Source organism: Triturus cristatus, chromosome 3_2 (genome assembly GCF_964204655.1).
Source record: "Triturus cristatus chromosome 3_2, aTriCri1.1, whole genome shotgun sequence".
Taxonomy (NCBI): Eukaryota; Metazoa; Chordata; class Amphibia; order Caudata; family Salamandridae; genus Triturus; species Triturus cristatus.
In genome coordinates this window covers 218,400,530-218,415,028 of record NC_140584.1, presented here as the reverse complement: position 1 = coordinate 218,415,028, position 14,499 = coordinate 218,400,530, and the positions used below count along the sequence as shown (strand labels likewise).

Here is a 14,499-nt window from a genome sequence, read left to right as displayed (position 1 = left end):
ACATCCGCTATAATAGCATGATAGCAGTTAATTTAAAGAATATGTGACTCAAGAAAACTCAAAAGCTCTAAAGCCCAGCCCTCTTTGAGGTATAGAGACATTTCTATAATTTGTTCTTGGACTTTCTTGGTTAGATTATGTTATGGAGACTTACATAGCGCACTATCACCCGGGAGGGTATCCTGGCCATGAGCAGGTGTGAATCTAGCCACATCTAAGGCCTTTTGGGACAACTCAAAAAGTGACGTTTTCAGCTTCCTGCAGAATTGAAGAAGTGAAGAGGAGGTTCTTAGATGTGGCAGCAGGTGATACCATGCTTTAGAAGTGATGTTGGAAAAGGCTTGACAGCTGAATCTGGTTTTCTGTATGCATGGGATGTGTGCAATCAGAAGTCTGGGTGAGTAGAGGGGTCCAGAACATCTGTCAAAGAAGATGCAATTGTTGAGGCATAATGGACCAGCGTTATGTAATGCATTGAAAATGTGGGTGATGACTTTGAATTATGCTCCTTTATGAACTGGGAACCATTGGTTCCCCTTCAGGTGTGGTGTAATGTGGGTTTGGTGTGAGAGATTGAGGGTGATTCTGGCCATTGAGGTATGAATTGTCTTCAGACATCAGCTGAATATTTTAATATTGCTGATAATGAGGGTGTTCCTGCAGTACAGCTTTCTTCGTGGTACAGTTGTGTCTGTGATGATTTTCTGGGGGCTGGTTGTAAGCCGTGAATATTCAGTTTCCATGTGTAACAAAAAAGTGTAGGCATGAGCAATTATTTAGGTCCAAACATTGAGTTAAAGATTACTGGACAGACATACTGAGCTAGCGATTGCAGACTTGACACAATTACTGAGGACAAGATCAGGCACTACAAATACAAAACACAAGAAAAAATATTGACGAAGCAGACAAGAGAGCAGATCAATGCAGAATTCTTCTTATGCTGTAGAATATGTCTGAACTCGTAAAAAGTAATTGACACTCCCGTCCAGCAGGAATTTACATTTCTCAAAATATTTGATTTCGTTTTTTCCCCGGATGGTAATAACCCCGTTCTTTGCATACAGTCAGAGCTTCGTGTGGTAAATGAGGAAAATTGCAGCTTTCAGAATTCTCACTTTGCCCCCCTTGTGTGTATGCCACATGTGGTTAATGAGTGGGGCAATACAGATTTTTCTGCCAATTTTCGTGGAGTATATATTAAATGCATTGGTGGCCATATAGCATGAGTGTGCAAAATAAGGCATACATTTAACAATGGGTGAAATATTAGTGTAAGGAAATGAAATTAAAGTCACAAAATCTGTTTTCGAGCTGCACGCTCCCACCGTTATTTTACTTTGAATGTAGCCATCCGATCCACTTAGTAATCCCTTTTTTCTTGTCTCCTAGCATCATCTCTGTAGTTATATTATCTAACATCTTAGATAAAAGTGCCACACTATCAGTGCGCCCCCTGAGGGCAGACATCTGGAGGGAGTCAGGAGTTCCCATGGTCCACATAGACATCCACCTGCAGGTGGGTGTTGTCACTCACTGCACCTAACTGCTAGGGGATCTCTGTCCCCTCTTGAAAATGCAGGCAGCTACCACCCACACTTTGTAATGAAGAATCTCTCTTACCCGGATCAACTCAGTATATATTTATTTATATTGAAAGGGTTATGGTAAGAAGGGATGAGGAAACATAAAACATGTTTTATAAAAGTAAAAAACTGTTTCATGCAACAGAACTCATTGTATCAGAAAAACATAAAAACAACACATTATAAATTAACCGTATTAAATGCTACCTTACAATGAAGTTCAACAATGATACAGGCTTGGAAACACACTGTAAAACGAAGTTGAATTAAACACAAGTTAAACTACATACAGTATGCATGTATCTGAATACATTACCTTGATATTTTGAGAGCTGCGCAGAATTTGGTTCAACCACATGATTATTAATTTGGACTCCTGGGCACTGAGATTGTAATTTTGACAAAATCTGTATATCCATTTTTCCTAAGTAGAAAAATAAATGACATTGTTTAACAAATGTGAGCATACCACAGAATGCTTCATTCTTGAAACCCCCCCTAATAACTCCTGCACCATTGAGATCTGGCTTGTTCGCTTCAGCCCTCTGCAAAGCCTATTGTCTACAATATCCATGGAGCCCCCTTGCATCACTATAAATCATCTCTTGTGTCAGTCTAAAAAAGTATACATCTCTACTGCTATTTGTTGATTGGTACAGTATTCTTCTTCCCAGGAGTGCTTCCTTTGCTCTGCTTGAGGTGAATTCTCATTGGCATTTGACGAGGTCTTGCTGGAGGGACACAGAAACTTGAAAAATAACTCCTCAGTTTAAAAGAAACATATTCTACATTCCTTATTCTTGATCAAACATTCCCTGAAAATACCATCATGGAAATTTAGTATTTTTCAACTTGATTTTTCCAGAATACAGTTATCAAGCAAAATAAATGCTGCATTAAAAAGACGAACAAATATGAAAAAAGTATGTTAGTGTTTTACACTTTTTGTTTGTTATGAAGGGTCTATTGATTCAGGAGGGAAGCCACTTCCTAGTCCAAGTGCATAGCTGCAGGATGAATGCAGTGTTTCAAGGAAGATTTGGATGGATAGTAATGAAGACTACTAATTGTGACATTATTAAATTGTTCAACTTCATCCTCACAACCTTTACTCTCTAAGGAAAACATCTGTTGACAACTTGGGCCCCTCAGTCGATCAAAGATGGTTGCCAAATAGCAAGGACAGTGGGTGCCTTAATTCAGGCCACTGGCACTGGAAACTAACAGGAAGAGGCCAGAAAAGCTTCAGGGGGCATATGAAGCATCATGAAGCTCCATAACAAGTTGGTTCCACTAATAATGCTATAATAATACAATAATACTAAAACCTGCCAGTAAGGAAACATTCAAACATTATAATGTTACCCCAACCAAGGGAGAAAAGTACTATGGCGAGGGGAGCACTGTATTTTTCCTTTACAAAAAGAAAATCCAGTTTCAGGATTTTCTATTTGTAAATAAAAAAGAACAGCAAAATGCATTTAACTGAACCGCCGCAACAGCCTTTATAAATGATCGTCTTATAAATTAGGTGGGTCGCACCTCCATCATGGGGCCGTTTGTCTAGTCATAAATCTCCTACTTAATTTATATAAATGAACTTTAACAAAAACAGGGCATTTCATCAAGTTGTTCATTTTTAGTAACTATGGTAATATACCATCTGTAAGAAAATGAATTATTAACTTGGAGTCTGATTCTTAGACCTAGGTATAAGTGGGAGCAGTGCATTCCTTCAGGTGAAGACAACAGGTCAGTCCTCTTCTATTCTTTTGCAGATCCTGAAAGTATTCCTTATTAGGTGCCTTGGTATGCCACGTTTTTGTCTGGCATAAACTAGTGGGTGAGTGTTAATCCTAGGCACTCCCTAACCCATGGAGTAAAGGTTCCTGGCAGCAACCCAACTCACTTTTTCAGTAGTTCCCCTTTGCTTTATCACAAACAGTCCCAAAGTGCCATGTGTCAGAGCAATTTCAAGATGGCAGAGGTCTTTAGCCACACTGAACTTGGGCTTTGAATGCTGGGGGGTTGTAGAGGAGTGGACTATGGAAATCACCAGTGTCCACGCACAACTAACATTAAAAATCTAGTTTGAAGAAGGAGACAGAGGTCTGGTAAGACTAAAACAAGGTCCCTAAGCACTAGATGGAGATGCACATAAATTGACCAGGCATCCTGTTTGCCCCCTTTCAAGGGTGCCAAAATGTAAAATGTGGCGAAAACAGGCCTGTCAGGTAGGATTTGACATTGAGGTGTCAGCAGGATGGCAGGACACCATCAGTCTGCTGAGTTCAAAGGAGTAATCTCAGACTATTAACCCCTTCCATGCGGGGCGGATTCCCCCGCGGTGCTGACCGTTACCTGCGCGGGCATGGTCATGACGGAACGGTTCCGTCATGAGCACAGCTCAACCGACGCTCATGACGGAACCGTTCCGTCATGAGCGTCGAAGGGGTTAAAGGCGACCTGTCAGTCGCAATGAACTGTTATGTAGGTCCTGGTACAAATTCCATACCTCAGTCACACCATATTCAGGCTGGTCGTTTCTGGAGTGTTAATACGAATTTGCACATCAGACATAGAAAATGTAGCTTTCTAAAGTTACTTATCCGTAATTTTATAAGACACCTAACTTCCCCTTTGAATTGTTAAAAATTGTTGTTTAATGATTTTTATTACGTGTCCCATTCAGGTGCAGTTCCTGTGTTTGAACATTAGGACTTTGTACTCCTCATTTTGCAGGCATGTGGATGTTAATTGCTAAATTGTTAATTGCTAGTAATTGCTTTTAGCATGTAGCATCCACATGCCTAAAAAAACATTTCTGTGCCTCAGTGCCTGCCTTTCTTTAACCCTTGCTCAGTTGAGGGTCAGGCAACAAGCCAGTTTATGGTGGCACACTCACATGTGCACAGGTAACGTTTTCTTTATTTCTTGGCTAAGTGGGACTAACCTAACACCTGCACAAAATTGCTGGATTTGGGGGACTTGGAGGACCACCCACTGATGCTGCGTAGCAACATCATATTTTAGAAGCTGCCCGGGCATGTTGGGCATCAGTCCTGTACTGCCCGTGGCTGCTTGCCAGTCATTGCTGAGGCTTCCTCACCATCCTACCCTCTCCCAGATTGTCACAGGGTGGGGCCAACAAGTCTCATTGACCCCACCCCACAATGTCCTGGGCAAAGGTGGGTTTAAAGGAGGCTGCTTGCAATGCCCTCATGTCTTCATTCCAGGAATCCTTTTTATTATACAGTAAGTCGGCACCGGAGTGCGAGGGCTGGGGGGGTGCAACACTACACTGGAACAAGCACAGTAAGCTTTCGTAATTTGAGCATATGACCATCATAAAAGGCGTGAGCTCAGGATGTGCAATGAACGAAAAGAATTTCTGTTAGTACAGTGCACATCATGATATCCTGTATTTGAAGGGGCTCATGTGTACTAATGAAGTCATTAGCACTAGAAGTCGATTACAGCCTCTTAATCTAGAGGAAGTCACATTCGTGTACAACCCACCGAGTACTGTTGATACCTGGATATTGACTGACTAGGGTGAGTTGTTTAGACGCGGCTATGTGTTTTCCACAGATGTTACACACCGGTGATTAGTCACTCTAGCTCACCTAGGGACCTACCACCTCGGTGTTTTTAAATATAGTCAACGTTAATCCACTAATGTTGACGTATGTTGCGACACTGCACCATCTAAGTTATAGAGAGTGTGTCACCGTGCAGGCTTCACGAATCACCTTTGCAAACTTGTCTGATCAGACTTGTTTGATGATACCTTCCTTTCTTTTCAGGTAACTCCCGGTACCAACAGGTATTCAATACATAGATTGATCATTAATCCCAACCAACTAGGTTGTGTTATGTAGATAGTTTAGATACCCCCCCATAGGTCCTGAAGAATCGCGAGTATAAATTGCTCATAGCGAGAAACATGTTGACCCAGTATTTCAATATACATACCACTTTAATAGGAGACATTACACTCACACAAGTGCTCTGTGTACACGTTTTTAATTAAGGTAGGAAGCCATCTGAATAAAATTTACCTCAAATAGGCATTCCTAACCTTATTTTAATATCACCAATCTTTATCTACATCTATTTGGCCCCACACCCGCACTTCATCTATCCGGCAGTCGGATTGAAGATCTCCGCCAAAGAGCCCCTTTTTAGGGAGCCCGTCGGGCATTGCACCGCCGGCCCGACGAGGAGCAGCCCAAATGATGAAGCATGACACGTGCAAGGGTGTGTGAGGGCATTTAAATCCGAGACAAGGATTTTCCACACTGATTGTATGGTGTATTTTATCCGCCTGAAGCCTTTGCGTTTACACTACTCTGTCTCCTTCTTCTTTGAGGAACTATAGGAACATTTTTTGCTATTATTGTAACAGGGGCCCCTGTTCCTATTGGACCTCCCATTCCCTTGTGAGTGGAAAACGGCCTCTCCCGTCCCTCCATTTGTTCTCCAAAATATAACATGGTGTCATCAATATTCAAAAAAGTTTCTTTCTTTAACATGCAGAAGCGTTTCACTTTAGAATATGAGATTTTCCATTCCAAAGTATTCATTAAAAGTAACAGCTTTTGAATCTGAACTGATAAACAGTCCTGTCCCCATTCTGATGGCAAAGCTATCAGAAATAAAGCAGAAAATCAGGGGTCATTTATACACTATTTGTGGGTTTGATTACTATAGAGAGATCACAATTTGATATCAATTTAAAAAAAACTTTTCAGGGCAAAAAACCTCCCCCTACCCCCTTTTGAAATATCCTGCTTGCTCGCACACAAAAATTAATTCATCGCTCTTATGCAACACCATCACTTTCAAATTTCACCAGCCACCACTGTTCCCATTCCCAAGATACAGCGTTAGTTTTACAAGAGGACCTCCTTCAAAGACCGCCTCGACAACAACACACACAATAGCAAGGAGCTCTTCAACATCGTGAAGGAACTCTCCAACCCCAGCTCCAACACCAACGACATCCCGCCGTCGCATGTCCTGTGCGACTCCCTCGCCACCTTCTTCCACCGCAAGATAGCAGACATCCACGACAGCTTCAACACCCAGACAGCCCCAACAGACAGCAACACAACAGACCCTCCACACACCATCGACTACGACCCCCTGCTAGCCTGGGCCAGCGTGAGCGTCGATGACACCATCAAGACCATGAGCACAATCCACTCCGGGTCTCCGTCAGACCCATTCCCGCACCACGTCTTCAACAAAGCAAGCAGCTTCATCGCACCCCACCTGCGCAACGTCATCAACCTCTCCCGCGAGACCGTGACCTTCCCAGAGAGCTGGAAACACGCTGAGATAAACACCCTACTCAAAAAACCTAAGGCAGACCCAAGAGACCTCAAGAACTTCCGTCCCATCTCTCTGCTCCCCTTCCCGGCCAAGGTCATTGAGAAAATTGTCAACAGACAGCTAACCCAATACCTTGAAGAAAACAGAATCCTGGACCCTTCCCAGTCAGGGTTCTGCAGCAACCACAGCACTGAGACTGCCCTAATCGCCGCCACCGATGACATCAGAACCCTGATGGACAACGGTGAGACCGCAGCACTCATCCTCCTAGACCTCTCCACCGCCTTCGACACCGTCTGCCACTGCACACTACGCGCACGCCTCCACGCCTCAGGGATCCGAGACAAGGCTCTGGAAAGGACCACCTTCTTCCTCTCTGGCAGAATCCAGAGCGTCCGCCTCCCCCCATTCCGTTCCAAAGCCTCCGAGATCATCTGTGGCGTACCCCAGGGATCCTCCCTCAGCCCGACACTGTTCAACAATTACATGGCCCCGCTTGCACACGTCGCCCGACAGCACGACCTCAACATACACTCCTATGCCGACGACACTCAACTGATCCTCTCCCTCACCAAGGACCCCATCACCACCAAAGCCAACCTCCAATAAGGAATGAAGGCTGTCGCCGACTGGATGAAGATCAGCCGTCTGAAGCTGAACTCGGACAAGATGGAGGTCCTCATCCTCGGCTCCAACCATTCAGCCTGGGACGGACGACTCCTGGTGGCCGACGGGACTGGGGGCAGCTCCAACACCCACCGACCATGCACGCAACCTGGGAATCATCCTCGACTCAATGCTCTCAATGACCAAGCAAGTCAACGCCGTCTCCTCCTCCTGCTTCTACACCCTCCGCATGCTCCGCAAGATCTACAGATGGATCCCGACAGATACAAGAAAGACAGTCACCCAGGCCCTCGTCAGCAGCAGACTCGACTACGGAAACGCCCTCTATGCAGGAGCCCCGACCAAGCTCATCAAACGACTACAACGCATCCAAAATGCCTCGGCACGACTGATCCTCGACGTACCACGACACAGCCACATCACCCCTCACTTGAGAAACCTGCACTGGCTCCCCGTCAACAAGAAGATATCCTTCAAGCTCCTCATCCACGCACACAAAGCACTCCACAAGACCGGCCCAGCCTACCTCAACAGACGGCTCTTCTTCTGCATCCCCAACCGAAAGCTACGCTCCACCGACCTCTCACTCACCACCGTCCCACGTATCCGAAGAATAACCACCGGTGGGAGATCCATCTCCCACCTCGCCACCAAGACATGGAACACCCTCCCTCTGAGCCTACGACAGACCCAAGACCTGCTGACCTTCAGGGGGATACTCAAGACCTGGCTGTTCGACCAGTAGCCCCTCCAGCGCCTTGAGACCCCCGCGGGTATGTTGTGCGCTTTTCAAATGATTGATTGATTGATTGATTGAGCTGTACTCTGATTTTTGAATTAGGACAGCTAGGACTGCCATAGTGGAAAAGGCTTTTGGGCAATATCACTGTAGGTACATGCCGACATTCATTTTCCACATGTCTCACTTTTAAATACCATACACCCTACCTTGTGAGCAAAAAGAACTTCTTTGGGGTGATTTACTAATATTTGAATCTACCCTGTAGGATTGTGACTGCAGCAGTCGGGCTAAAATGATAGTCATTAAGCCATGTTTTCCTTTATGACACCAGTAGATGGCACTATATGTGCTGCAGTCCATAGGTGACATTTAACTTATAATGCCATGGGTGTATTTCCACACCATATACTATGACCTTGTAGAGATGTTATGGTTGGCAATTAGGAGTTATCCCATTTTGTTAAGCTCTAGAGGCTAGATCACAAGCACTGTCACTAGGCCCTATTACATTTTAATTACGCTGGAGTAACTGGAGTAATTTTGTGTACATTTTTTTATGTAAAATTACAGAAAATTATGCGATTACAGCTGTTGGAATACTTAGCACCACAATCACAGGGCAGAAGCACAGGCCAAGCAAAGCAAGCTCAAGCGGCTCCTGGCTGCTACTTCTAGTGTTCTGTTGCATTTTGCACTATTTTTCTTAGTGCAAAATGCATCCTTGTGTCCATTTTAGGCGCAAGGGGGTGAACTTTGCACTATTGAAGCAGAATTTTGCAATAGGAAAATAGAGCTAAATACAGTTTAGCACTCTTATACTAGTCCTCATATAATTCCGCATAATCTTACTTAATTATGCAGTAATTTCACATAATTACTCGGCGGCAAATTACACGAGATACACCCACCCACTCCTACCAGCCACCTGTTTAGCAGCACCCCATTGCCAGAGTAGGTAAAACAGCAGCATTAGTTCCAAACAAATATATAGGTTACCACACCAAAATTGCACTTTCCTACACCTTTTACATTTGTATACTAAAAACTACTTAAACAGTTTTCAAAGTGCTCTACTAAATTCTATGACAATCTTAATGCATTTCTTCACATTTGGTAATCAATTCATCAATGCCAGAAGGAACGCAAAGAGATTGCTGGAGTAAATTCCCTAACATTTTCGTCATACTGCGTATTATATTCATTCTTCGCATCTTGTTTCTATTTGTCATACATGTCTTTTGTAGCATATCAATTGTCAGTATTTCAGGACCCCACCTACTTATGAGACTCCTTCAACAGGACAAACAATTTTGCAACAATCCGCTCATAGTAGCATTAATGCTACACATATTTCCAAGGAATCAATAATAAAAAAGCATATGCATAACTGTTAAAAAATGGATGGAGGTGCACACAAAATATACTCCACAATAGTGTTTATCAATTATAACTCGTGTATCATCACTTCTGGGCAGAAGGTTTGTGATGAAAAGAGGCCCACATGAGTGAATACCAAGAGTGATCGAGTGCAGAAAGTAGCCTGGAGTGCTGCCGCATTTGTGTGGTCCTGTTCGGTAAGAAGTGAACTATGGGAGCAGTGGGCACCTCAAGGGTACCAAATGTATGGTGTTGGTCCATGTGGCAATGGAGTAGAGGATGGCTGCCCAGGAACTCGAGGACAGACCTCTTCTTGTTCCTGTTTACTCCTCAATTGTCCAGATTTTGCACAAGGTATCAATACATGCATGAGTGGGTAAAAGACTACTGCTGAGGGCAGCTGAAAATTTGGAAGTGGGAAGTGAGATACTGAGATAGTTTCTTTTTGTGTCTGGTCACACAGAAAAGCAGGACAAATGGCTTCCAGGTACCAGATTCTCCAGTTGGGTGCACCTGGTGAGACTACCACCCTCTTTCTCTGGCTGTTGCCCTACAGCAGCGATACATACTACTGTGCCACGAGTGGGCTCATTCCTGGACAATAGGTATATAGAGAGAAAAGGACTGGCATAGACACCAAGCTAGACATCACTTGTAAACAGGCTCAGCATCTAGTAAACGCTGTTGCCAGATCTGCTTGCACCAAGCACTGATATATCACTTATAAGAAACTGGTGGAGTGGCTCCCTCTCCACAACCCAAGACCATTGTTGGCACACATCTTGGAAGTAAAAAGAACAACTGTTTTACAGCAACCAGAGCTTAACTGAGTCTGCTCTTCTCTACTTGAGCCACTTGAACAAGGTGAATGAGCCTAGTGTCTGGGTATGTGAAAGCCATGGAGCACCAAGGGAGCAAAACAAGACAAAGAAGCAAGACAAAAACGGATGATGACCACCTTCAAATAGTGCCTATAAGCCCCCACTTATGCCTAAATGGTGGATTCCAAAGCAAAATCAGATAAAGTGGACAAGATCCTGAATACAATCTAGGCCATGTGAAAGGCACTCAAACACAAAATTGATGCTATCATAATCGATCACTAAAGTATGCAAATTGATGATTGGAATGCTTGAATTATGCCCAGCCACTGGTGATTAGTCAGGGAAGCATCTTAATCCATCATTATTTTGCACACCATGGCACCTCAGTTTGGACCCAGCTATTTGCAAATCAACATTGACACTCCTAATCGGAACAGTCCAGCACAAATTGCCAAGCCATGTCCTCTTTGAACCAGAAAACAAGCAATCAATGACTGGTTTTGCCCTAGTTATGGGTTCATCAGCCAGGTAAAGCTTGGTTATAGTGACACAGTTGGCACAGGACCCATCCCACTTTGCGTGACACTAAAGTATACAAAAAGTAACAGATGGAATGCTTGAATTAATCTCAGCCACTGGTAATTACTTGGCTTGCGTCCCAATCCATGATTGTTTTGCACACCATGTCAACTCAGTTTGGACCCAGCTGTTTGAAAATCAGTTTTGACCCTGCTCCACTCAGAGTGGTCCGACCCGAACTGGCAAGCCAGGTCATCCCTGAACTGGAACACAAGCAGCCCAGGACCAGTTTTGCTACAGGGATGTGTTCCTCAGACCAGATAATGGAGTGCTACCCAGTGCAATTGCCAGTGTCTAGAATTATTGCAACCAGTCACCTATCACTTTTTATATATTTCATGTACTGCTCTATGTGGCATGGGTATACCCATACATGGGTCCCACGCTCACTGTGTTATTGGAACCAAGCTGTACCTGGCTGATGAGCCCATAACTAAGGTGGAACTGGTCCTGGGTTACATGTGTTCCAGTTCAGGGAGGACCTGGCTTGGCAGTTTGGGCTGGAATGTTCCCATGAGGAACAGGGTTGGGTCTAAACTGAAGTGGCATGGTGAGCAAAAGTGTGATGGGTTGGAGTGCTACCCCAACCGATTGTCAGATGTTAGACTTATTGCAAACAGCTACCCATCACCTTTTGTGTGTTTCATACCCATGCCTAAGTGGCATGGGTATGGCCAGATGTGGGTGATATGCTCATTGTGTCACTAGAACCAAGTTTACCCAGCTGATAAGACCCTAACTAGGGCGAGACCAGCCCTGGGTTGCTTGGGTCCTGGTTCAGGAGGACCTGACTTGGCAGTTTGGGTGGGACGGTTCCCATGAGGAACAGGATCAATACTGATTTGCATGTCTGGCTCCAGACTGAGTCTGCATGGTGAGCAAAAGAATGATGTATGTGAGAGCTACGCTGTGCTACTGCCAGTGGTTAGACTTATTACAAACAGCCACCCATCACCTTTTGCACGTATCATAATTGCTCATGGCATAATTAGAGAAACCCAGAAGAAGCTGGAGGAAACTGTGGGACTGGTGGAAGCAGTGCACAGTGAACTTCAACCAAGTCAAGTACAAAAGCACTGTGCAAAATACCACAAGAGCTGACTTAGAGGGTGAGGTTCATTGAACATACAGACATGGGCAATCCGGGCGAAATAGCATATGAATTTTTAGATGCTGGAAAGGCCAAAAGGCATAATGTTTTCTCTTTTTCGAGAACAGGATTTCTCAAACGTTGTGCATGAATGGGCTTTAAAAATTCTACATCACAGAACATTTCATGTAGAGACTCAGGGAAATCCTCTCCACCCAGCTCGGCCCCAACACCAATTAGTAGTCAGTATCTTAAACTACAGGCACAGAGACTTAATCTTATAAAAGGTTTGGAAAGCCAAATATTTTGAAGTGGAAAACAGTATTATTGTTCTGTCATGTTATTACACCCTGGCTGCCCAGTCCTGGTGCTTTTACTTACTGTAAGTAAACCACAGAAAAGAATTGGGGTTGCGCTACACACTCTTGTTCCCAGCTAAACTCAAAACCATGGTGAATGACAAAGCACAATTCTTCATGGAACTCACAGATGGCTAACAATTAGTTGGAAACACATACTGAGAGCAACTTGGCATGATAAGGCAGCAGGGAAGGACAGTCTAGTAGAAGATGAAAAACAAAACTAGGCATGACCCCTGACAAGGGAAGGGGAACGTCTGGAGGATGTGGCAGCAGTGCTGCAGGGTGGCCATCAGAAGATGATATTTGAGCTGGTAATAGAAAGCCTAGCAACTGTACACTGGCTAGAGGGCAGGCGAAGGAAAATCACCACAACCAAGGAACCACATATGGTCTTTCATATGTATGAATGAGACTAGTGTTCTACATGGTGCACTCTAATGAGTGGACTGTTAGAGACTGGCCTGGTATATGATGTACACTTATGCAAGTGGACACCCTGCACCAGTCCAGACAACACTTGTGGTGATTTGAAAGGTCTTAGACAACCTTAGAAAGCTCTGTAAGTGGTAGCTGTGGAGAGCAGCCTTCAGGCTGAGTCCAGAAGGAGTTTAAGCAGCTTGTTTTACCAGAATGCAATCTTATAGGTATAGATTAAATGAAAAAGAACCACACAATGTATTTATAAAAATACTTATTTATTATATAATACTAACTAACAAACACATACAGCTATCTACTATAGATAGAGATAGAGATATGCACAATGCACACAATACTTTGCATAGAAATCACGGAAATAGCACAGAATATACAGTCGACCCTAGGGGTGGACCAAATCATATACTAAGAAGGTGGTATAAGAACCATGATTAGTGTCAGGACAATGCCCAGAGGACATAGAAGTGTTGGGTACCCAAGGAACCACTCAAGGTGAGTACCTAGGGACCCCACGGAGATTGTGTGCAGTGTGGGAACACAACCGCATTCTCCGTACAAATCAATGTGTAAGTCGCTGTTGCAATTTTAGAGATTAAAGACCCTTCCTAGTGAACCCTGAATAAACCCAGTGGAAGTCAGAAGGTTGGAGAGCCACCCTACCTGTGGATACCCTAGTACCCACGTTACTTACACCCGGGAAGCCGGGTGCATAGGTGTGAAATGGCATCTGAAACAGCAGTCTAAACCTATGGAGGATTTCTGGAAAATCCAGTGTCCAGTGGAATCCGAAGGTGGATTCAAGTTGAAGAGTACCTGCAAGGACAGGGGGAAAAGTCTATGTCACTCAGGAGTGACCCACAGACCTGGAAGACGAATGCGCACCAAAGTCAGGAGTTGCAGGAAAGTTGACAGTGACCTTGACTCTGCAGCTGTGAGGACCAGGCAATGCTGTGAAAGACCAGGAGCTGTGCACGATTTGTCCCACATCGGATGTTGAGAGCTGATGGGTCGATGTCTGTAGGGACCACCAACAAGCCTTGGCAACTGCAAACAATGTTGTTGTCGAAGAAGGTGCAATGTCGGGACCAGCAAGGTCCAGGGGACTCACCAAAAGCAGGGGAGGCAGGGCAGGCACAGAACAAGCAGGGAAGCCCAAAAGAAAAAAGGTGACCTTGTACAGGACCCACAGGCCAGAGGCACTGGAGTTGCAAGAGGACCTCAAGCAGCTCACCAAAAGATGCAGGCCACGGTGCAAACAATGCGGTGTGGATGAGGATTCTGGTCACTGGAGATGCTTGTGGATGGGGTTATTTTATAGCCTGAAGATCTTGGTGTAAGAAAGCCAACAAGCCTTTGCAATGGCAAGTTGACAAAGTTCATAGGGGGTTGCTTCCTGTGGCACGTACAAGGGATACTGGCCTCAAACTTGGTGAGAGGGCAGGACAGGCCTCGAGAGATGTGAAGAACAACCACCTGTGTTACTGAGCCTTTTGGAGTCTGTGGGAGCTCAGGATCAGCAGATCAATCAGCTTAGTTG

The 14,499-nt window shown here is 44.5% G+C and overlaps 1 protein-coding gene across 3 annotated transcripts in view; it reads right to left on the bottom strand.

Annotated features, from left to right (window-relative positions):
* Positions 1 to 370: 370 nt before the first annotated feature.
* The window catches only part of LOC146857046 (histamine N-methyltransferase-like), a 383,299-nt gene continuing 369,170 nt past the window's right edge, over positions 371 to 14,499 (bottom strand). For all 3 annotated transcript variants that reach the window (XM_085647543.1, XM_085647544.1, XM_085647542.1), the window contains 2 exons: positions 1,903 to 2,010; positions 371 to 420 (listed from right to left, as the gene is read on the bottom strand). In XM_085647543.1, coding sequence (XP_085503669.1) covers positions 386 to 420; positions 1,903 to 2,010 — 143 coding nt within the window. In that variant the 3' untranslated portion in view covers positions 371 to 385. The remainder of the gene's footprint in view (positions 421 to 1,902; positions 2,011 to 14,499) is intronic.